This window comes from Chelonoidis abingdonii, chromosome 3, assembly GCF_003597395.2.
Source record: "Chelonoidis abingdonii isolate Lonesome George chromosome 3, CheloAbing_2.0, whole genome shotgun sequence".
NCBI classification, from domain to species: Eukaryota; Metazoa; Chordata; order Testudines; family Testudinidae; genus Chelonoidis; species Chelonoidis abingdonii.
This window is the reverse complement of record NC_133771.1, coordinates 216,462,998-216,486,849: the sequence shown is the minus strand read 5'-3', so window position 1 is coordinate 216,486,849 and position 23,852 is coordinate 216,462,998. Positions and strand designations below refer to the sequence as shown.

The 23,852-nt window shown below is 40.8% G+C and overlaps 1 protein-coding gene and 1 long non-coding RNA gene across 12 annotated transcripts in view; one reads left to right on the top strand and one right to left on the bottom strand.

Moving 5' to 3' along the window:
* LOC116819120 (uncharacterized) overlaps positions 1-23,852 on the bottom strand; it is a 198,243-nt gene that overhangs the window by 3,073 nt on the left and 171,318 nt on the right. The window contains exon 4 of one of the 2 annotated variants that reach the window (XR_012655648.1): positions 17,114-17,226. The exons of the other annotated variant lie outside the window; for it this stretch is intronic. This is a non-coding gene — a long non-coding RNA (uncharacterized LOC116819120). The remainder of the gene's footprint in view (positions 1-17,113; positions 17,227-23,852) is intronic. 2 annotated transcript variants of the gene reach the window in all.
* Positions 1-23,852, top strand: part of BCL2L11 (BCL2 like 11) — a 77,744-nt gene that overhangs the window by 8,507 nt on the left and 45,385 nt on the right. For 9 of the 10 annotated variants that reach the window (XM_032770597.2, XM_075064542.1, XM_032770591.2 and 6 more), the window contains one exon: positions 20,495-20,607. In XM_032770597.2, coding sequence (XP_032626488.2) covers positions 20,495-20,607 — 113 coding nt within the window. Of the gene's footprint in view, positions 1-20,494; positions 20,608-22,144; positions 22,248-23,852 lie in introns of all 10 variants that reach the window. The other variant, XM_032770596.2, reaches the window with a different exon arrangement.

Below are 23,852 nucleotides of genomic sequence, written 5' to 3'. Positions count from 1 at the left end.
TTACAACTGAATAGAGCCGTTATACTAGATTTGGTACATCGTTTTGTTTCCTAGGAGCATACACTATAACTATATATATTTATTTAAGCAATTAGCTTAATATTTTCAGATTCTTATTAATTGTAAATTTGTAGTATGTAGGAAAATGGTGAATGATATATTGCTTATTTACTACTACCTTGAGCCATATTTTTAAAGCTTGACCTCAAAAATTGAAGTTTTTCACATAATTTTTTTTGATATACAAAAGCAGCCTTTAACTCAAAGTTTTTGGTAGAGGCTCATGTTCAGTATATTTATTTTTTATTTAATTTTTAAAGAGATTATGCCTTAACACATTTTGTATTAAGTTCAGATTTCATTTTTAAACAGGTTTACATTTAAAAAGAAAAACTCAATATAATTTAAATAACAAAAATTTTTAAAAAGCTGGTTTTTATTCACCCTCCAAATCATTGATTTTTATCCACCCAGGGGAAATAGTTTAATAGATTCCAACGCCAGAAGGGACTGTTGTGATTATCTATCCTGTATAATACAGGCCATTTAACTTCCCTAAAATAATTCCTGGAGCAAATCTTTTAGAAACCCATCCAGTCTTGAGTTTAAAAAAAAAAAAATCAGTTGTAGAGAATCCACTCACTAAATTGTTCTAATAGTTAATTAGTCAGTGTTAAAAATCGAACATCTTATTTCTAGTCTAAATTTGTGTAACTTGAACTTCCAACCATTGGATCATGTTGTATCTTTCTCTGCTAGACTGAAGAGGCCACTGTTAAATATTTTTGTTCCCTATGTAGCTATTTATAGGCTGTGATTAAGTCACCTTTTAACCTTCTTTTTGTTAAGCTAAAATAGATTGAGCTCCTTGAGTCTATAGCCTATAAGGCACGTTTTCTAATTTTTTAATCATTCTGATGGCTCTTCTCAGAACCCTCTCCAAATCATCAACATCGTTCTTGAATTGAACTGAATATATGCCAGTTGTCAGAATCAGGTATACTCTATAAATGTGAAATTTTATGAACTATTTCTTTTATAAAGTAACTTCATATTTTTTTAATATTTATAAAATAGATTTTATGACCGAGGAAATGAAATACAGGTTAAGGGTCCAATAAATGGCCATAACAATATGGGTCAACCCTTGGGTAGTTTGTGACATGTATATATTCACAAGCAAAAAAAATTAAGGTTTAAAGTGAGTTTCAGTGGAGTCCAGCTAGAGCCTAAAAATAGCAGGGCTTTGGAGCTCTGCTCCAGCTCCAGCCAAAAACCTGCAGCTCCACTGCTCCGGAACTGCTCTGGGCTCCACTCTAAAGCCCTGGAAAATAGTACTTTTTTTAATAGCACTTCCACTCCTTTTAAAAACAAACTCAGGCCTCCTCCACCCTCCCCATGTTTGAATGACTGAGCAGTAAAAGGAACCAGACAGCTAATGCTTCATTGCTCACCATCGCTGAATACCTACCTAACTTTTTATATATTGTATGTAGCAAGGGTTTTGAAAGAGGTACCCAGGGTCCTTTAGGGTACACTAAATTGTAAAAATGTTTGTGTGAATTATCTTTTTGGTGTTATAAACGTTCTGATTGTATAGTGCAGGTTTATGTAAGTATCTGTAGACTTTGTAAGGCACCAGTCCTGCAAAGACATAAGCATGTGTTCCTTAATGTTGAACACACAAATAGTCCCACTGAAGTCAATGGGATTACTCACTGTGAGTAAAATGAAGCATGTGCATAACTCATGGAGGACTGTGACCTAAAATTATATTTGTCACTGCAGTGTACAGCACCAATGTTATTGTCCTTCAGTGAGTTATAGTGTATGTGTTGGTGTCAGTGGCATGTGGGGAATTGATCCCTGGAATAGGAAAGAGAAGGTTATAATTCCTAGCAATTTATTTGGAAGTTTCTGTATATTTTTCAAGGGCTCGTTTAAGGGTAGATGTGCCTTTTTCCTGTATATTTCAATGTGGGACTTACGTTATAAAAGCTGTTTGTCATGTAATTCTTCCACCAAGATAAAAGTACTCAGAACAACAAGAGGAATCACATTAGAACAGGGGTAGGTAACCTATGGCATGGCACAAGCTGCCCAGGTCCTGGCCACTGATCCGGGGAGCCCTGCATTTTAATTTAATTCTAAATTAGGCTGCTTAAACATTTAAAAAACCTTATTTACTTTACATACAACAATAGTTTAGTTATATATTAAAGACTTATAGAAAGAACTTTCTAAAAACGTTAAAATGTGTGACTGGCACGCGAAACCTTAAATTAGAGTGAATAAATGAAGACTCAGCACACCTCTTCTGAAAGGTTGCTGACCCCTGGACTAGAACGTGCTACTCCTCGGCAAGGCCAATTAAAAAAATGAAGAATTTTGAGGCCAACCCAGTTTGGAGATGAGTTGAAGGAAAGTAAGCTTTTCCTGCCATTGGCTTACTTCAGATATTTTTAAGGGTGAGGTTCTGTGGTGTCTCTTAGAGCCATGAATCAGAACTTGCAAGTCAGGCAGAATGTGAGGCTGAGGTGGGTTTAAGGTCAGCTTTACACTTCCTAGACTCTGGGTTGCTGCAGAGGCTGGAATGACTTTCAGGGGGACAGATCTGAGAGTTGCTCTAATTTTCAGTGTACCCACTACAGGCTACTAATGTTCTGCTCCGCAGTGTGTGCCACCTGAAAATCCTCATAGTTGGTGCAGGCTCTTCTCCCAACCCTAATATGTCACTTCTGGTCCCCAACACCCCTCCTAAGCCGGAGCTTGCCGGCTGTCCTCAGGAAGTTATTTATTGCTATTTTCCTCAGTTTATGCAACTGGGAAATTCTCCACCAGCCAGTTCCGGAGCGCCTGCAGAGTTCCTTTACCTGGTGTACAGGGACCAGAGCGGGGATGAGGTTCACATCCCATAGTTTCAAATTTTTTTTCTGTTGATTTCTTCCCTTTTTCCCCTCTCCCTCTGCAATGTTCTTATGGGTATCTAAGAGAGTATCATGTAAGTGAGAGTGACACAAAATGAATGGTTATGCTAGATACCTACATTTCCCAGGTGGTTTTAGGCACTTCATTTTAAGCCCAGTGTGTCCTTAATTTTATAAGGAAGAGACATGTCTGACAGTAATAGATACCGTCTCACACTTTTTATATTTTCTGTTCATATCTTGGGGGGGTGGGTAATAAACTTACAAGCAAGGGTGTGATGTGCAAAGCAAACTAATTCAGGAGATAACTCAGTAAGGAATATTGCTTTGTTTTCTTCTTTGTTGGACATTCTGTATACTGGCAAACACAGTATGATTCTAATACAGACTTACAGCGTTCCAGTGATAGACTGGGTCTGTTCCACCTGTTACAGCCAGAAGGGGCTCAACATTGGAGAGTACAACACCTAGCCAACTGCCCAAGCAATGACACAAAAGTTTGTCATGCACAGTTGAAAATTGCAGTTAAATCTAATAGTAGCAAGGTCAGGCCCCTTACGTTGTGTTAAAAAAGATTTTTTTTCACATCTGCCAAGAGTGCAGTTTGATGTAACACACATGCTTGTACCCTGGCTGAAGTTTATTAATACAGCAGTCATCCCTGTTTCTGCCACATTACTCTGTTGTTATGATTGTCCCACAATACTTTCAAACATTTCTTCAATCTAAAACATTCCACACCTTGATTTGCTGTGAAGGGGGAAAGGAGATTAGACAGCCTGTTATCCCAAATGAACAGACCTTCCTGTTCTTTAACAGATGGTCTCAGTATGACTTTATCCATTTTTAGTGACTTGTACAGCTTAGATTATGGGGAGGAATCGAGATCTAAAGGGTATGTGTGTAATGGAGAAGCTTGACAAGGAACGCAAAGGGAATCTCAAACTCCCCACCTGTCACAGGGAAGAAATTTTTATTATTGTTATGTTTGCAACCTTAAATTTAAGATGATTAGTATTGCCATTATGCCCTGTGTGAAGGGTAATATGAACTCTTAAAATTGTAAGACAAAGACCAAGACATAGTTTCATTTAAAACTTTCAAAAGTATTCCTGAAATGAGAGATCTATAATGGTCTTTAGGAAGCGAAAGACTCTGAGGGAAAACAGTTGTGAGGTTACAAGCGGTAACCAAATCATGGTACAAGGACAGTTAAGGTTTTATGCAAAAAGGTTGTGTAGTCGAGAGAGTGAATAATGAAGAAACAGCCATGAGTTTATCTAGCAGCAAAGAGTCCTGTGACACCTTATAGATTAATAGAGGTATTGGAGCATGAGCTTTCGTGGGTGAATACGTCTGTTAGTCTATAAGGTGCCACAGGACTCTTTGCGCTTTTACAGATCCAGACTAACACAGCTACCCCTCTGATACTTGAGTTTATCTATCTATGTCAGGACAACAAAAGAATTCTGTGAGGATGATAAAAGGCGGGAGTGGGTAGGGAAAGGAATACTTGGATTATATAACTTAATGAAGTGTTTAGGTAATGGGGGAACAGGAGGGAAATCAGGTTTTATTTGAACTTCACAGATATGAAATTAAATCTTTTTTTTGTAAGTGACAGATTCAGATGAAAGGTGGCACCAGCTGTTCGGTTCATTGCCTCTGAAGCATCTGGCATTGGCCACTGTCGGCAGACAGGCTATTGGGCTAGATGGACCATTGGTCTGACCCAGTATGGTTATGCTCACTGTTTTGGGGCTATATTTGCTATGGTTGCGTCCACTTTCTTTGAAGAAGTGGCACGCTTAAGGATACAACAGTCTTGACATGATGTCGGAGACCAGACTATTCTCAACAGGGATGTGGTACAGGCAATCCTGTCTGTCTATACTTTAAACCTTAGAGCCAGCTTTTGCTGTCTGACTTTTCATGTCCTATTAAAGCATATGCATAAGCTACTTTTTTCCCCCTCTTATTGTGAATGCATTTTTCTTTTGTGTAATATAAACTGGACTGGGTTTTGACTAAGATTTGGGAAAGGTTCCATGCTGGCGCTCTTAAAGGAAGTGGAACGTTTGAGGCTGAAGAAAAGTAACTATGTACAGGGTCAAGAGCATGGAGAAGGCAGTGGTCTTATTCCAGAATAAGGAAAGAGAATGGCTAGTGGGTTTCGTGTGGGAACACACACGATAAAATGACCTGAGAGTACAAGATGTTACATAAAGTTGTTTTTGTGCTCATGTGAGTATTTTAAACCAGTTTTCAGGTCATATTAGTCCATATTAGGGGCTAATCATTCTGCTTATCTTTTAAATGAAAAGGTATCTAGTTTTTGAAAAACAAGTGACTGTGTAAGCAAGGGAATCTTTGATTAGTTACAGGGTTTCTAGTGTGTTCTCTAAAACCCTGTGGATTATATAAATGAGTGGTGTGCATATTGCATTTGAAATTAGTTTCTCCCACGTTGTTTCAAATTCGGTATCTTTTCCTCCCAACCAGAAGAGGTCTAGAATCTTGATAACACCTCAGTGAAACTGTTCTGCTTGCTCTCTCTAGAGAGCAGAGGACGCAGCAACCTGTATGTGAAAATAAGAAAAACAGATAGTGTAACACTTGCATAACCTGTAGATTTCGTTTGTTGTTGGAAGGGGGGGCAAGGAGTTTTGTATAATGCAGTCAACATGACAGAGAACTGAAGTTGTGATAGAAAACTTAAACGCAAAAAAGGGCCAGTGTATCATGAAACAAACATCTGCTCCTCCCCTAATTAAATCAAAGAGTTCACAGTTGTGAAAAGTATTTATGTATGGGAGGATTGCAAGATTATCTGGGTATTTGTCTCATCCTTAATGCTTCTGTAGTGTGTGTGTGTGTGTGTGTGTGTGTGTGTGTACGTGTACTAAATCATTACAAAACAGCATAGTTACAGCATGTTATGATTCATGGCATGTTTTCTAGTAGAGAGACAGTTGCAGAGGTGCAGTCCAGTTAGCCTAAATAATCAGGTTTATTGGTTTATGGGGCTGGAGGAGGAATGTTGTGTGCTCCTGGCCTCCAGCTATTCACAGTTCTACCTCTTCTCCATCTTCTGAATTCCCTACCTTCCCTTTGCCATCACACATGGCCTAGCTCGCTGCACCTCACTCTTAGTATTTTACCTACCACATGCTCCCTTAGCTCGCCCTCCATGTTTCTTTAAATACCCTTGTTTTCTCCCTGACCTTTTTGTAAAGCTGTGGCTACTCTCCTCTGCACCATCCACTCCCCCCCATCATGGACTTTTGGCTACTCCCCTCCCCAGCTCCTGCCCATATTTCTCTCTTCTGCTGCCTATTCCTGTCTTTTCCCAGCCTCCCCCAATTTACTCTCTCCTTTGCATTTGTCAGGCAGCTTCCTCTTTGCTGCTTGGGTACCAGCAAGGGGAGCATTACGAGCACTTCAGAGCGGGTCTACCTGATCTTAGTTCTGTGGCTCCCAGCAGCAAGGAAAGTCCTGGTCAGCCCTTACATCCTTGGCATGGAGCATGTTTCATTGCTTTGTGAGGATGGCACTTGGCTGTCTGTTTGGCATGTAGGAGCTGTGAGGGGTTGGAGCATGCTCAGCGCAGGTGGAATCTTTGGAGGATTTAGCTGCCAACTAACAAGCCTCTACTGGGCATGTACACATGAGATTTTTCAGAGGTTTATAACTTTGGCCAAATTTGGATTGTATTTCATGGAGAGAGCCTAAGGAATATCCCTGACACCAGGGCAGCCTCTCCCCTACCAAATTTAAATTCCCTCCTGCAGAGTGTGAAAGTGCTAGAGCTTCTCAGCGAAACAGTTGTGAGAATTATTTTAACATGAGCAAAACAACATATATTTCCCTAATCTCATTCTTGGAAACAGCAGAGCCATTTAACTGAAACTTTATTTAAAAAAAAAAAAAATCAGCCTGAGCAGATGCAGCATGAAATACTTCAGCCTGAGCAGTTAAAGATTGGCAAAACTATAAGCACCTGAAAACTGGGTACCATAATGGAAAGTGTGAGGTAACCTTACCTAATGGCACTGTTACCTGTGCTGACAGTCTATTATGGATGTGCTGTTTAGAGATCCGCTATTGTTCCCTTTATAGTTTTGCTGCACAGAACCTACTGTTTCACAGGAATGAGTTATTGCTGTGAAACGTTTTATGTCTGTAGATATATTTAGATTTTTCAGAAGTGTAGGATAAATCTTTCTGCCTGGCAAGCCATTCAAAATGCTCTACTTAACATTTTTTTTATTCACTGCAAACTTCAAAGTGGAATACTCAAAATTCAGACATACAGTAGGTTGCTTTTTACATTTAAAATTCATATTTTGGTTTTGAAATAAAAATTAACAATCTTTGGCTGATTAGATTGGATATCCTCCAGTGTCATAGCAATTAAATGTTAAATTATTAAGCAGTTAGTACTTTAAATTTGAAGTGTGGAGTGCTTAACTGAGTTCCAGAACTGTAGGAGCTGTGGGGTCGATTTGTGTATCTGTCCACTTACATGGTCTCCATTACCATAGTGTCAGAGCACCTCTCAACTACTTAAAATTAGGAACAAGATTTTCCTCCTTCCCAGCTGTAGGAGCAGAGGCTTGATTAGTTTTATAGGGTATCTGTGAGTGGGTGTGAGAGTGGGTATGTTTGGGTGTCTGAAGAACTTACTGAGGGAAAGCAAATTAGAAGTGAATTTTCTCTTATGTGGTCAGTTCAGTTGTCATGAACTGGAATGTGCTATTGGGCAAACTGGCTATTCAGGACCATAGAGGCAGCCAGTTGGTCATAATCCTTGGTGCCAGAAGAAAGTCCCCATATACAAGTCTGTTGACTGATTCACAGCTCCACCAAGCTGCTCTGTTTCCATAGTAGCAGCCTCCTGTGAGCTTCATATTCTTCAGCAGATCCTTGGACAGTTCCTCACCCTTAGTCTCTTCATGGAGGGTCTCTCCAAAGACTCAACACCAGTCCTTAGAACTGAGCTTGCAGTACTCTCTTGTGAGTTCCAGAAGTAGAATTGTCGTGGGCTGTTCTGTAGTATAGCTTAAAATTTGACAGCTCTTAAAGAGTGTCAAATTTTCATGTAATTCATGACATTTGCTTTAATATCATCTGTACATACAGAGCCACAGTGATCATTCTTTCACTTTAAAGGGCAATTGTTTCATTGTGCGCTATTCTTTTAAACCAAGAAAATAGCACCTGTAACCTGTGAAATGTTGCAGGTATGAATGATTAAATATGTAATACTTAGATCAGCACCTTCTTGTTGCAGTAGCTGTTTGTCACATTTCCTCCCAGTGAACTCTTTGCAGAGTGGATAGTGTCAGATGCCGCCATCCCTTTGAGAGAAGAGCCTGTGGTTTTGCTCATTCATCCAGCTGCAGTTCAGTGTATCATGTGGTTTAATGCATTCCCAAAGACACGAGAGAGAGAAATCCAAGAGGTACCTAGGCATTCCAGTAAGGCATCCTTGGCTGTCTCACGTTCATAGCCAAAGACCTAGCAAGGTATTTCTCATTTTGGAGATATTCCTGTTTGTGTCACTCTAGTCCAGGGGTCGGCAGCCTTTCAGAAGTGCTGTGCCGAGTCTTCATTTATTCACTCTAATTTAAGGTTTCACGTGCCAGTAATACATTTTAACATTTTTAGAAGGTCTCTTTCTATAAGTCTATAATACATACAACAATGGTTTAGTTATATAAAGTAAATAAGGTTTATAAAATGTATAAGATGCTTAATTTAAAATTAAATTAAAATGCAGAGCCCCCCGGAACAGTGGCCAGGACCCAAGTGGTGTGAGTGCCACTGAAAATCAGCTTGCGTGCCATCCTCGGCACACGTACCATAGGTTGCCTACCCCTGCTCTAATCTCTCATTGGGAGATAGAACCATGGACCTCCCCTTTGAGATGAGGGTTTCGGAGTTGCAGACAGAAATGGTTAACTCATCTTATACCTTCTTTTCCCCTCTTCTGGAGACAAGGTGCTTTTTGGCAACATCCCAGTTTTTTTGACCTGTATTAATTTGGCCTTGCATCTCAAACGGCTCCCTACTCTCTCTTTGCCTATTGCTATCCTGGGGAACTCAAGTTATATGCTTTGTATGTGAAAAGAGCTCTTAGGTACTAGTTAGGCCAGAGTAGACCATTTTGCTGACTGTTTATTTAGCAGAGTTCTTCAGCTTGCAAGGACCTCATTGTTAACTATCGTCTACAGTGGAGACTTCAGGAATCAGATAATGGGGTTACTTATCCCCCAGCCACACTGACACTTTCAACTACTTTGGAGCCCAGTTGCATATTGGGCTTCTGAAGAGAATGATCTGAAGGATAGTTAGATGCAGGGTGAATTATTTATCCCTTTAGTTGGTGAAATGTATGGCTCTGAGCACACTTGGATGAGCCCGAACTGCCAACTCTTGCTTCAAAATTTTTTCCAATGCTGCATGGCTAAGAACACAACTCCAACGTTGCTGTTGTGTGGAGGGAATGTGTTTGGGATGCAGGACTTACTTAAGATAGGTAACTCCTTATTAACAGATTAAAAAGCCTTTTAGATTCTGCTTTCATTAGTCACAGGCCAGGCTAACTCTGAATTCACTGCATATGCCAGGTGGTGGGAGGACTGATGGGAGGATGGGATGAGTTTTGTCTAGGTGTTTTGAATGCCTTTAATGGAGACGTGCTTCCTATTTTTGTTTTGTGTATTTGTACATGCCCCTCGCTGTTCAGATTGACTCATTTATTAAATTTGAAATAAATACACTTTGGTTAAAAAGTAAGGGCACACATTTTCCAGCTTCAACAGAACTTCCTAGTCTACACATTGCATGTATGTCACAGGCTAGTTTCATACTGATATTCGTGTTTGCAAACACAGCTACAAGACCCAAAACTAACAAACAAAAGATAAGAGCAGGAACACTAGACTGCAGATGAGTTTCTTAAATATTCATGTATCTGGCTGAGAGTTTTCGAAGGGTTAAGTTAGCAAGTTGATGGAAGTACTTTATTTTAGCTTTCTTGCGTGGGATCTGATAAATATGAATGGACAATGTACTCTGAGAGCTTAAGCATTAAGGCACTGGCTGTGTTTCATAAGATTTATTATTTGTAGTGTTCCTTTCTACCAGTTACTTTTAAACACTGTCCTAAATTAAGGTGACTGCTTGAGATTGTAATGACATGTTGCATCAGGCAAAGGGAATCTTGATAGATTTTCCAAAATGTTAATGGCAAAACTTTTCTCTCCTTTCCTTGGTAACTTTCATTTAGTTTCCCAGATGTTAGAGCAGTGGTGTCAAACCTCTTCAGCCTGAGGGCCAAACACATTATTTCAGAAAGGTCAAGGAGCCACAGTCAATACTTTGTGGCATGTTTTCTTCCCTATTCTGCTCCGACTGCACTATTCATGCCCCTACAGGTTCCCCTGCTGGGATTATCTCCATATGTGGGAAGTCTCCAGTGACTGTAAAGCTGGTATAGTCAATTCCTACATTTCCCTTGGTTGGAGCACGTTACACTCTAGCTACCTGTACGCAGCCAGTGTACATCCCTTAGTAGACCACTGAGTTGGCATAAGTTAAAGCAGCCAAACTTTGGGCTGTAGCAGAGAATTGGGAACCAGTAACTGGCCTTTGGTTCTTAGTTTTTCCTCTTCTGGGCTGCCCTGGATGGTTGTGTGGGGTAAGGGAGCCATCCTTTGCCAGGCACACTCCCTGAGGCTGAGGCTCAGGTAGAGGCAGCCGAGCTGTTAGCAGAATTCTCACAGCCTAAAGGAAGGAAAAGAGCAGCCAGAGCTACTTTCTCCTTCCCCTTGTGATGTAGCAGCCAGCCAGCTGGTGAGCTGTTGAGTTCCTATGGCAAAGAAGGGAAACCAGCCACTCGGCATGCTTCTGGTGAAGTGGTGGGAGGCATTTGGGGTGCTACCCCTAACTGCATCTCTATAGTGTTTTAAATCACCTCTCACTCAAACTTAAAAATGGAATGACTCAAGGGACAAGTTTCCAATTCTAGTCAAATGTTATAGTTTCTTTGTAACACAGTCCCCCTCCAAGAGCACAGCTGTCCTAGATCCACAAGATCTGGGCTGTGCCTGGGAACCAGTCCCTTAGGAGTGACCCCTTTGTTGTGCTGGACCCTGAGGAACCACACAGTTCTGCAATGGCAGGCCCATAGCCTCCCTGACCCCAAAACTGGGCGTTTGGGCACAGGCTGTCCCTCCTTCTCTTTCTGGAGCCTGTCCTGCCGATCCAGACTCCTGCATGAGATTTGTTCTGCCCCTTCAGGGCACAATGCTCTCAATAAGTGTTTGCAGCAACATTGCAGCCTTCTCAAAACAAGGTAATAATTTATTAGTCACCTGGCATACAGAACCTGACGGTGCCTAGGCTAGCATCGAGAAGCAAAGGCTAAGCCAGAGGTCAGACTAGCTATGAGCCATGCTGCTGTAGCCACCATCTTTGATTCCTCTCTGTCTCCCTTTCTTTGTTTTAGTCCCTTGTGAGAGCTCCCTTTTCCTCTGAGAGCTCCATTCTTAACACAACCACATCACGTGACACCTTTCCGCTTTGTTCTCCAGCTCAGGACTTGCTCTGCTTCTCTGCGGAGAGGTGGAGGGAAATCTTCCTGTTCGCTGTTGTTTGCTAAGTGTGAACGTCTTGGTCTTTGGGGTTTCCATTGTATCTTCCAGATCCTCCATTCAGATATGTCCACTTTGTTCAGCTTGGTTGGAAGTGAGTTATTAACAGTCTATGTGAGTCAAACACCTCATCTCTTCCTGATACACACCAGGTATGTCTACACGCTGCTATAGTGTGTTAAGCGTAGATTCTACCCGTGCCGACGGGGTTCTCCAATCAGCGCAGCTCATCCACCTCCCTGAGAGGCGAGTGCTAGGTAAACAGAAGAATTCTTCTGTTGACCTAGCACCATTTACACTGGGGTTAGGTCAGTGTAGCTACGTCTCTCAGGGGTGTTGATTTTTCAAGCTATATGGATGTAATTTCCTTGTGGAGAGCAGCCCTCAGAACATAGTAATGCAGAGCCCTGAGGGAAACAAAGGCATGCATAGGAATCCTAAAAATACCAAATTCCCACGTTCATCACAACAATGTAAAGCTGTGAGGGCCACGTGTTGAGCATCACTGGACGAGTGGCCTGTATTAATGCGGGTGAGGAAGGGGCTGTTAGAAGAAAACCCTACTATGTGGTTTCTTTACTCAGCTAAGCTTCCTTCTTAACCTTCTCTCAGTGCTTATTTAAAAATTGCAAAAATAAATATGTATAAAACATTAGTTTGTTAACTAATAATTTTCCCCTGAGTTGAAAATAGCCTGTATCTTGCAGTGAAACTGAGTGTTACGTAAAAACAAAACAAAAAGACCAAGATTGAGGAAGAAGAGCCTGAAATTGGCATGTGTTGATTGTGGGGAGAACACAGGGTAAACTGTAAACAGATATGACGTGGTGCAGTTAATATTGTTTCATCTGTGCTTTCTAACCAAAGCTGATGCCTTATGGAAAACTGAGAAATACATCTCTACCCTGATGTAACACAGTCGTGGGGAGCCAAAAATCCCTGCCGTGTTATAGGTGAAACACTGTTATATCAGGGTAGTGGTGGCAGGGCTCCGGCGGTGATTTAAAGAGCTCTGGGCTCCAGCTGCTGTGGGGAGCCTGGGCCCTTTAAATCGCCGGCTGAGCCCTGCTGCTGCAGCCCCGGGGTAGTGGCGGCAGGACTCCAGCAGTGACTTAAAGGGCCTGGGCTCCCTGCAGCAGCCAGAGCCCCTGACCCTTTAAAGTGCTGCCGGAGCCCCGCTGCCACATGGGAACCGGTGTTATACCAGGTCACATTATAGCGGTGTAGAGGTGTTCTGTGTATTTTTTTGTCTCCTTTTGCATAAGTACGCTTGATAATAAACAAGATTTCTGTTTCTCTAACTGGTGTGCTTCCTGCTACTTATTCCTCACCTGACGTTCTAGGCATTTTCTGGTCTGATCCTTTCTCATCACAGCAATGATCTTTCATGTCTGGAATCACTTACATGCAGAATAAACAGGAGCATATGAGTTCTTAAATGATTGTCCTGTTTGCATTTGTGTGCATGAAGTTTGAGCGGTTGTTTTTTTAAAAACAGGCACTAAAAATGATCAGACATAGAAGTGTGAACAGTGTTCCTCCAAGTGTCTCCATAAGTTATCTGTTGGAAAACAAGAATTGTTATCCAAATCCTGGGCCAGTGCTTACATGGCAGTAAGGGACCCAGTAGCTTTGCAGCTATGGGCCTTAGGGCTGGTCTAAGCAGGGAAGCTCTACCAGCATGAGAGAGGGTGTGAATTACAATGATGTAGTTACACCAGTTAATTCCCCTGCGGACACTTTTTTTCCAGTATGATGATGCCTGCCTTTGGGGTTTTTGTAATATTGCTTTGGAAGCAGTTTCTGCTAAGTCAAAAAAGTGACTCTTATCCTGGAGCAGGAGTGCCCGCACAATTGCGTTATATCCAAGTAACTGGAAAAATCTCCTGTGTAGATGAGCGCTTAGAGTAGAAGTGCTCACTACCAGCTTCAGAAAACATTTTGCAGAAAATGGAATATCTTGTATGTGTTGGTGGGTGATCAGATGAATATCCAATTTCTGAATATTGTAATTAGGGACAATATTTTCATGAGTCTGGGTTTTTTATGTTGCTGGGATGCTAGTTTCTTGGGGGAATAGGTTACTTTTTTCTCCCTCCCCTCCCCCATGGAGGCACTCTGATTTAGAGTACTGAAGTGTGTCATGATATGACTAGTACTGCTCCTGTGTGATGATGGTGAAAGTTATTCGGTGGCTAGCAAGTGTTAAATTAATGTTGAGAGTTTATCTCTGCCTGCTTGCGTGGCTAATTATGACTTGACACTTCTGATTTTGTGATTTGGCAGCACCACAGAAAGTCCTTTCTGAAAACCTCAGATTGATTTCACTCTCAGCCACCTAACCATGATACTAATTTCTTGAATTGCTGAACTTTTATCATTTGAAGCCTATATAAAGGCTCATAACACCTCCTTTAGGGGAGAACGTTGGAACAGAGGGATGTATATTCTTTCTCCCATTAACTTTTTACTATTCCATTAATGCCCCTTTTAAAGTGGTTCTCGAACTAAAACAGTATTTTTGTTTTTTCTTTCCCTAACCCCCCACCCCTATCTCCCACTCCACTTTGTTTTAATGTGGTTGTTACGTAGTTGGTTAAAAACTTAGTTACACGAGGGTATCTTTTTAACACTGGGCTGAAAAGTTGATTTTTCTTTAGCATTGAGAAACTACATTGGTTTAATTGTAACTTATTCTGGGGAAGGCAATTGCCTAGGCCAGTTGGGCTCATGTAAGTTGGTTTTTATTCTCCTCCACATCCTCCTTTGAGTTGTTTTCACAGTGCCAAAATGTTCCCATCAAATATCATGAGGACTTTGCTGAATGAAATTCAGCAGCTAACAAAATGAATAAAATTGTGCCTGATAAAACCTTCACACTGAAGGTTGATTGGTACTAGTCTGTCACTACTACATCATGAAAACAAAATATATATCTGAGCAAGCAAATACTAGTTTGGCTCAAAAATAAATTTTCCAGCAAGACCGGAGCCAGACAGTTACTTAGATGATTGTCCCCCTCCCCCATTTTTTACTGCCTCACTAATCCTTTGAATATTTTGAGATTGGAAGTTGTGTATATTCCCTTGTGCTTCCTTTTAGTTTTTTTAGCCAAGTTTGTGAAATAGTAGGTTTAAAAAAGTGTTGTCATGCTTGCTTAGAGTCTGAGCCTATAGTCAGGGCTTTGGAGCGGAGCCTGGAGCTGGAGTGGAACTGAAGCACAGCACAAAAGCCCTGCGTATATTTCCAGTTAATATATCCTATGTCTGCGTGACACTCTAACCAAGGCACCCAGAACACACTCTGCCTCAGCACAAGAGCTGTACTGGAGGTTAGACTGTGTCAGGTCCCTGCCACACCGGTCTGTCTACCTCACCAGCAACCTCCAGTTCCAGAGTTCCCCCGAGACTTTTCTGTGCGGCATCCACTCCTTCTCACTGGACACTTTCAGAAATTAGGTTTACTGCGTGCAAAGAGGCAGTGTACGCACTAGCCTGGCTCCCTGAGGCTACACACTCTACGTTAAAACACAGCACTGAGATGATTTATAGCAAAACTAAGAGTAAGTTTATTAATAAAAAACATCGATTTAAGTGGTACTAAGCAGAGATAACAGAAAATCATTAAAAGCAAAACAACAATGCTTTCTAAAACTTAATTCTAGCAAGTTGTCTTTGCCTAAAATAGCTTCTCACTTACCTCAAGCTACCAGCATCTCCAGCCCTCTAGGAGGAAAGAGGATCCAATGTTCACAGACTCAAAGATTGCTGTTCCCTTTGTCCCCTACATGATGGATAACCAGAATCTTTTTGCTCCCCTTATATTTCCCAGAGTCCGTTGTCTTTGCCTCAGGAGCCAAGAAAACCACCTGGGGGTTCAGACTCCCTGGCGAGCTCACCAAGCTGTTTCCCCCACAGCTTGATTGCTTAGGTTACCTCATATGTAAATGTACTTTCATTGTGTATGGCTTACAAAGCTTGTCCCAGATAAGTAAATTCAGTCCTTTGTCTAAGGCAGGCTTATCTAGCCTCTGCCTCCCAAACATATTTTAAGAACATATTTCCAGCACGCAACTCTTTATACACATCCCGTAGTACATCACTAAGTGATATTCATGACCAGTCTCTCACCGTTTTTTTGTACTGTCTTACTCAGTGCACTTTTATAGTACAATAATATTGTATACAATCAGTTAATTCAGTTGCTTATTCTTTGGGGTTCAGATCACCTGTTCTCTGTCCCGGGATGTCTTGACCCAGATTGTGACAATTGGCATAGATCTGTTTTCCAACGTGGCACTCACCAAATTCTGTTAAAAGCTGATCATTTCTCTCACTAATGTGTTTCAGAATTGCGGTTTTATGTTCACTTTAAATTCTGTTTCTTACAATGAGTAATGAAGCTGTCAACTATAATATATATATGTGTATATATATATATATATATATTTAAATGTAAAAATTAAGTATTAGCACACTTTTAGCAGCCAATGCACCCTTCCCCCCGATCTAGTTTTTCTGTTAAAATTCTTGATAAAAGGAAGACGTTAAAATTCTGTAACTAAGAGGAATAGTTCTTTAGTTTGTGCAATAATAATATATTCACAGATAGAAATAAATGTCCCTCCCCCAAATCCCTACAATGTACTTTAACTTCTAGGTTAACAAAAATAAGGTTTTTTCTTTATTATTGGACATTTCAATACTATTTGACCAAGAAACCTAAAAGCCTAAAATTGTTGTCTTGATGGAATAAAAAAGAAAGTTGCAGAGGTGTCCTGCAACAGGCAGAGAAACTAATTAAATGTGGTTCTACTCAGCAAAGTGACTGGGGAAAATCGCACCGTAATCAGTAGATCGTCACTCTGTGTGCATTGAGTTCCTTGTGATCACTTTAGTGATGCTTTGTTTTGCTGCTTCATACTACCGATAGGCTTGTAGAAACAACACAGCTATGGGAGAGTGAGTTGAGTGTTGTTTTTGTCTCACACAACACCCACAGAACAGCTAACAAACTGCTGAGCCAATTCTGCGCCTGATACACCTTGATTCTGCTCCCAGAAAACAGGGTTGCACAGGTGTCAGGAAACAAAATTTGTCCTATGCTGTCTTTTACTAGTATCTAATGGCTGAGCCAGAAAGAACCCGACTTGATTTTGAGAGTCCATTTCAATTTGCAGGACTCATCAGTAAGTAAAATGTTTGTTTTTCCATGTAAGCAAAGCACATTTGGATTGGGAATCATTAAAATACTAAAAATTATAAGCTGTGATGCTTTTTTCACAGCATCCCTTTGTCTGATTTGAACCACATTTTTAGAATTTAGGAGGAGAGTGCACTTTGAGCACTTGAAGATTTTTCTTCATTGCTTAAACATTTGGGCTGTTCAGAATAATAGGAATTTTTTTGTGTTTTGAGTTTTAAAACAAAAGGCTGCTGCCAACCAGGTTTTTGGGAAACCAGTTTCTCTTTTAAAACAGTGCCATTGTTATATGGTGTAATGCTCTTTTGCTCACAACTAGGGTACCTCTCTCCCAAACTGGCAGCTGCACTTCTGAGGGTAGAGCTCTGCAGGCATGGGATATCTAGGCAGGTGGCTCAGGTCCTTTTGGTGTCTTGGAAGCCATCTGTCAGAAGGCCCTGAAATTACAAATTAAGGAAGTTTGTGGTGTATTCAGGCCCCAGTTAGCTCCTGTTTTTTTTATTTTTGCTCTTCCACGCATGTGCATAGACTACTTGCCTGCCTCCTGATGTAAAGGCCAGCTCCATCCTCGTACATTTGGCAGCTATTTTAGCCTGTCATGAACTGATTCAAAGGAGACCAGTGCGCGGTGATATGGAAGGTAAGGCTCTCAAAATAAACCAATTAGAGGCTTAGGAGTTCTTGTCAGATTGAGGCAGTGTTTGACATTTGAAACCTCATGTTCAACAGCCCCCAGTGTTAGGGGAGAATGATGTCACCCTGACAAAGCTGATGAAAGTTTCTTTTGAGCCATTCAGTTCCTGTGAGCTTAATTATCTTGCATGGAAGGTTGCTTTCTTGCTGGGAGTCCTTTCAGCTCACAGCAGGAGTGAGCTTCAGGCTGTCATGACCAATCCAGTTTACACCAGGTTTAAGGTGGTGCTGTGGAATCATTGAAGAGTCCTCCCCACAGTGGTCTGAGAGTTCCACTCCATTGAGTTTGTCGTCTTGCCAACATTTGTCATGCCTTCTGTTCCCATCTCCATGAGGCCCTTCTTCATGTGCTCAGTGTCAAAAGGTCTGTGGGGCTCAGAGTTTCATTTGGGGCAGACTAAAGCCCTTAGGAAGTCCACTCAACTTCTTGCTGTTTTTCATACCAATCAGTGTGGGCAGTGCTGTTCTAGTGTGGGGGAGGGATAGCTCAGTGGTTTGAGCATTGACCTGCTAAACCCAGGGTTGTGAATTCAATCCTTGAGGGGGCCACTTAGGGATCTGGGGCAAAAATTGGTCCTGCTAGTGAAGGCAGGGGGCTGGACTCAATGACCTTTCAAGGTCCCTTCCAGTTCTAGGACATTGGTATATCTCCAAGTATTTATTTCTCGTTATAGCTGGGCTGGCCAGAAGCTAGAAGACTATAAGAACGTAAAAATGGTCATACTGGCAGGGCCGGCTCAAGGGTTTTAGCTGCCCCAAGCGGTGGGAAGAAGGAGGAGGGGGGGAAAAAAAAAGCCGCAATCAGTGCCTGCTCCACCACGCCACTTTCTTCTTTGGCGGCAATTCAGCGATAGGTCCCTCCCTCCGAGAGGACTAAGGGACCCGCTCCTGATTTGCCACCGAGGAGCCCGACGTGCCACCCCTTCCCCTTGGCCACCCCAACCTGCTTGCTGAGCTGGTGCCTGGAGTTGGCCCTGCATGCTGGGTCAGATCAATGGCCTATGTAGTCTAATAACCTGTCTTCTGACAGTGTTCGGTGCCAGATGCTTCAGAGGGAACAAACAGAACATGCCAGTTATCCAGTGAGCCATCCCCTGTCATCCAGTCCCAGCTTCTGGAAATCAGAAGTTTAAGGAGCCTCAGAACATCGGGTTGATCCCTGATCATCTTGGCTAATAGTCATTGGTGGACCTATCATCCATGAACTTACCTAATTCTTTGTTGAATCCGGTTATACTTTTGGCCTTCACAACATCCCCTGGCAGTGAATTCTACAAGTTAACTGCGTTTCTTTAAGAAGTGCTTCTTTGTTTTAAACCCTGCTGCTTGTTTCATTGGGTGACCCCTGGTTCTTGTGCAAAGGGGTAAATATACTTCCTCATTCACTTTCTCTAAACCATTCATAATTTTATAGACTTTTATCATTTCCCCCCCTTAGTCGTCTCTTTTCATCGGTCCCAGCCTTTTTACCCTCTCCTTGGATGGTAGCTGTTCCTTAACCCTAAGCATTTTTATTTACCTTCTCTGTACTTTTCTCATTTCTAATGTATCTTTTTGAGATGGGATGACCAGAACTGCATGCAGTATTCAAGGTGTGGGGATACCATGCATTTATACCAGTGATACTCAGACTTCAGTGGTTCAGAAGCCAAATTTGTGATCAGCATTACCCAAAAGAGCCACAGCAATGTGAATTCATTGTTTTATTTACTATAGTACTGTATAGTCATATTTAAACAGTATGAGGGGAAATATTTAGAGTGTGTGTGTATATTTTTTTTTCTCATGGCAAAATGACTGAAAGTATTTTATCAACTACAGTTGGTTAATAACATAGTAAAAGCATCCTGATTAGTTAAAAACTTAGATGGGTTAATAATTAAATCACACAGTGTTTTAATGTTGTGCTGCAAAGAGCCGCAGGAGACACATTAAAGAGTATCTTGTGGCTTGCGAGCCTCAGTCTCAGTATCACTATATTTAGAGTGGTATTATGATATCTTCCATGTTAGTACCTATCCCCTTTCTAATGATTCCTCACATTCTGTTAGTGTTTTTGACTGCCACTGCATACAGAACAGATGTTTTCAGAGAACTGTCTATAATGACTCTCAAGAACTTCCTTGAGTGGTAACAGCTAATAAAGACCTCAGTCATTTGTATGTATAGTTGGAATTATGCATTACTCTGCCTTTATCAACACTGAATTTCATCTGTCGTTTTGTTGCCTGCTCACCCAGTTTTGTGAGATCCCTTTGTAACTCTTAGGCCACATCTAGACTACGCACCGTATCGGCGCGTTAAAATCAATTGCTCGGGGATCGATATATCGCGTCTAATCTAGACGGGATATATCGATCCCTGAGCGCGCTTATATCGATTCCGGAACTCCACCAACCCCAACGGAGTTCCGGAATCGACATGGCGAGCCGCGGACATCGATCCCGCGTGGTGAGGACGGGTGAGTAAATCGATTTTAGATATTCGACTTCAGCTACGTTATTCACGTAGCTGAAATTGTGTATCTAAAATCGATTTTACCCCGTAGTGTAGACCAGCCCCTACTTTGTGAGCTTCACTGTCTGTTCAACGAAAGGAACTGACTGAAATGTTTAGAGGGCAGTAGTTTTACCTCTGTGGGTGGCATGCAAAGGTTAGTATGAGTCTGGCTCATGGTTTACCTTGCTACTGCTGCCCTCAGATCAAAATTATAAGAGCTGCGGTAGATCCATCTGTGTCAAACTAGAAAGCTAAGACCAAAGAGTGAGAACTCTGATTGCCTGGTATCTTCAGAGAAGCAGACTTGCAGGTAAATAATTTTCTCTTGCTGTCTTATGCAGCTTCCAGTGATTGTACTCTTAGGTTTTTTGTTGTTAAACTGCATTCACAAAAATTTAGTCCACAAACTTTTGACAGAATAAGTTTTAATAATTTTTTTTTCCTATTGTACTTCAATTTCAACGAGTAACTTTCAGAAATTTCAAAGTACTCTTTATTTTTGTTCTAATGCAGCTTCCAGGTGGGAGTCTTCCTCAATACGTGAAGACATGCAGCCGGAAATATGGATTGCACAGGAACTGCGGCGTATTGGAGATGAGTTTAATGCTTCCTATTGCCCAAGAAGGGTAACTTTATTTTATTTTATTTTTTAATTTTCTGTTTCCTTGCCTGCAAACTTTGAAAGGGAAAGGTTTATAATAATTTCTGGAAATACGTCTTGTTGCAAATGTTTCATGTTTCCAAATGTACAGAGATGTGCACAACATAAACATTTGTGTAGATGTGGGTAATATTTACCTTACAGAAGCACTAGTCATGACTCCATAGTGAAAGTTATTTTGACTTTTTCACTTAAAACTGGGATTCAGCCTCTTCTCTGTGATGTATACCGTGTATCTATCTTTCCCCAATTTAAAGTACCCAGAGCCATCAGAATGCTTTCAAACATGTTTAAGTGCTTTGCTGGATCAAGACCATAAACTGCGAGTAAAAATTGTGGGGGGGGGAGGGGAGGAGTACATTTAGTTTTTCAGGTAAACCTGCAAATTTAGTTTGAATTAAAACTCATTAAAAGGGGGCCTTTTAAGAAACTTGCTCTGGTGACTCTTGCTTTTCTTTTACTTATTTATCTAAAACACCACTTCTCCCACAACCCCCAAACTATGCACATACCCATAGGCTGAGAATCTCTCAGACAGAGGCTGCTTTTTATATTTTTAAAATAATGCAACAATTTTTGTTTCTGTATTGTGATGTTGATGGACAGATTTTTTTAGATGCTGAATGGATGATCCAGCACCATCATCTTTAATTTAAAGATATGTCTCGTTACTTCTCCTGCATGTCCTCCCCCCTTACAGCCAGTTGCCCCCAAGGTCGCCCCAAATGCTGTTCCTCATTCCCCAGGCACATTCTTGCTCCTCTTCTGCTCTTATGAGGGGTGGGCAGCCATATGTGGGATGCCTGTAGGGCAAACAGCCAGGGTGTGGGGACATGGGCGGTGAGTGGAGATGTAGGAACTGGGATGGAATAGTTCTGGGTCAGTCGGTTACCTCAGTGCTGAGGTGGCAGTCCTTGGACTTTCACCACTGCTCCCTTGGCTCTCCAGCACAGCCCTGCTCTGATCTAGGCACCCTCTACAGACATGTGCTTCCCTGCACACAACTCTGCTCCCTTCCTGCAGTGTGTGTGAAACTTTTCTCATCTTATTTTTCAATATTAAAATATACTGGTACCATTTTAAAAAAAGCACATACAATTGTAATGCTGTAAAATTCTGCCTTTGACTATGAGGCAAAATGGATAGAATTGAAATTACAGATCAACCCTAAAACTAGGCTAACAACTATTTTTTAGAAGGAATTAAGTCAAAGTGATCGACTTGGCTTTACAATATTAATTCTATACTGCTTGCATGTTTTATATGTGCAATTTCTAGCCATTAACTTGTCCTTTCACTCTTTTGAGAGGAGAACTACAGTAAGCACAAGTGTCACTAGGTCATAGTCATAAAGTTTAAGGCTAGCAGAGATGACCAGTTCATTAATCTGACCTGTGTATCACGGGTCACTAACACTGCCCAGATACTGCCATGCTAAACCAACAAGCATATTAGACCAAAGTGTTACTGCCCTCAGCAGACTAACCTGCTGTGTGCCGCAGGCCGAGAACAGTGGAGACAGGTGCACCGGTACCCGAGGTCCCTATCGATTAAGTGAGAGATGAGATGTTAACTGCTTGGATTTTTAACTGACTTCCATGAATGGTAAGTCAGTGTCACAGGATTATTCATTTAAAAAAAAATTGTTTTTAAAGAGAATCCATACTTTCATTTTGGGGGCTTTCAACTGTCTCAATCTCAGTGCAACCTGTTCTTCTCCCAGGCTGCCTCTTGACCCCCTGGGCCCTGTTCACTGTTCTCTTCTGTGTCATCTAGTTCTCGGTACACCCTTAGTTCTCTCCTGATGTTGCTAGTACTTTTGTGTGAGATACTGAGTTTAGCAGCGTATACCACAGCTATATTAACATAATCTGAAGAAAAATCTTTTTCTAAGTATTTTAATTTGTTTTTCTTTTAGTTTTTGTTAACGGAACAAGCTGATGGAAAAGACTTTCTTTCTTGTTACCTGGATTATCCTATCGCTGTTGGGGGAGGGAGATTCCTTTTCCCCAAGTCAATTTTACATGCTGTAGTACCATAAAAAAGGTAATAGAGTTCTAGTTCCACCCACTGGAGAATTCTGCCTGGCACAATGGATATTCTGTGATGTGTGGTCTGGTTCTCTCATTTTTCTTTTTCTTTGAGGTTTGTGCACTGGCGGAATGTGTTCTGAAGTCATTACTGTTGACTTCTTTCCACTATAGGTTTTCTACATCTCATTGGATATAATGCTACATTATATAATATCTCTCCTTTGATTGTGGTTAGAATCAGATCTTGAACAAGAACATTCACAGGATGCATTCATGCTATATCGTTTGTCATCCTATCTTCTGGCCTTGGAGAGATACTACAGCTATATGCATTTATTTAAGCAATTGTATAGTTTAACATATATTTATTGAGGTTATTAATTTTTACATTTATTTTCAAAAATTTACTAGATTTTTATGCATAATTTGTGTCAGATTGCAGTTGGATGGAAATTGGAATTAAATTAAAACTGTGCAGAACTCTGCATTCTAAAATTGCTAAAGTAGTTACAACTAATAAAAATGTGCTGCATATGTAAGGTGGGGGGGATTAAGTTCATCAAAACAAAGTATTATCTGTGGTGAGTGAATGGAACTGATAGTTTCTGGTTACTGTGTCCTTCGAGGTTTCAGAACTAGTAGATCTTATCCTCTCGCATCTTGGTTTTTATTCAGAGATTTGATGAGAAAAATAAGCTTTCCTGCTTTTTCAACTCCCATTTGGTTTTTCAGCTTTGAACTAGTCATTGAATTGAACTAAGAGTAGAATGAAATGCTGAAACTAGTCTCTGACAAAAGTTGGTTAACTCTGCTTAGCCAGTGATTTCTACCAGTTAACTGTTTTTTTAAAAACATTGGTGATAAATACGTAGTGCTTGAATGTTGTTCCAGTTTATTGTTAATTATTTTAAGAGATAAATTGTCATAATTGCAAATTTAATTTGAAATAGGTTTTCAAAGAAAAATATACTAAAATTTGATTTAAAAATGGTTTTTATTTAAAATTTAAAAAATTTGAAATAAAAAACCCACTTTTAAATTTGCAATTATTGTCAACTTGTCAAACTGTTACCATGTTCAACTTATTACATGAAGAGATTCAGCCAGGGTGGATTTTTGTATAATAAGTTGAACATGGTAACAGTTTGACAAGTCATCTGACACCAAAGATAAAACA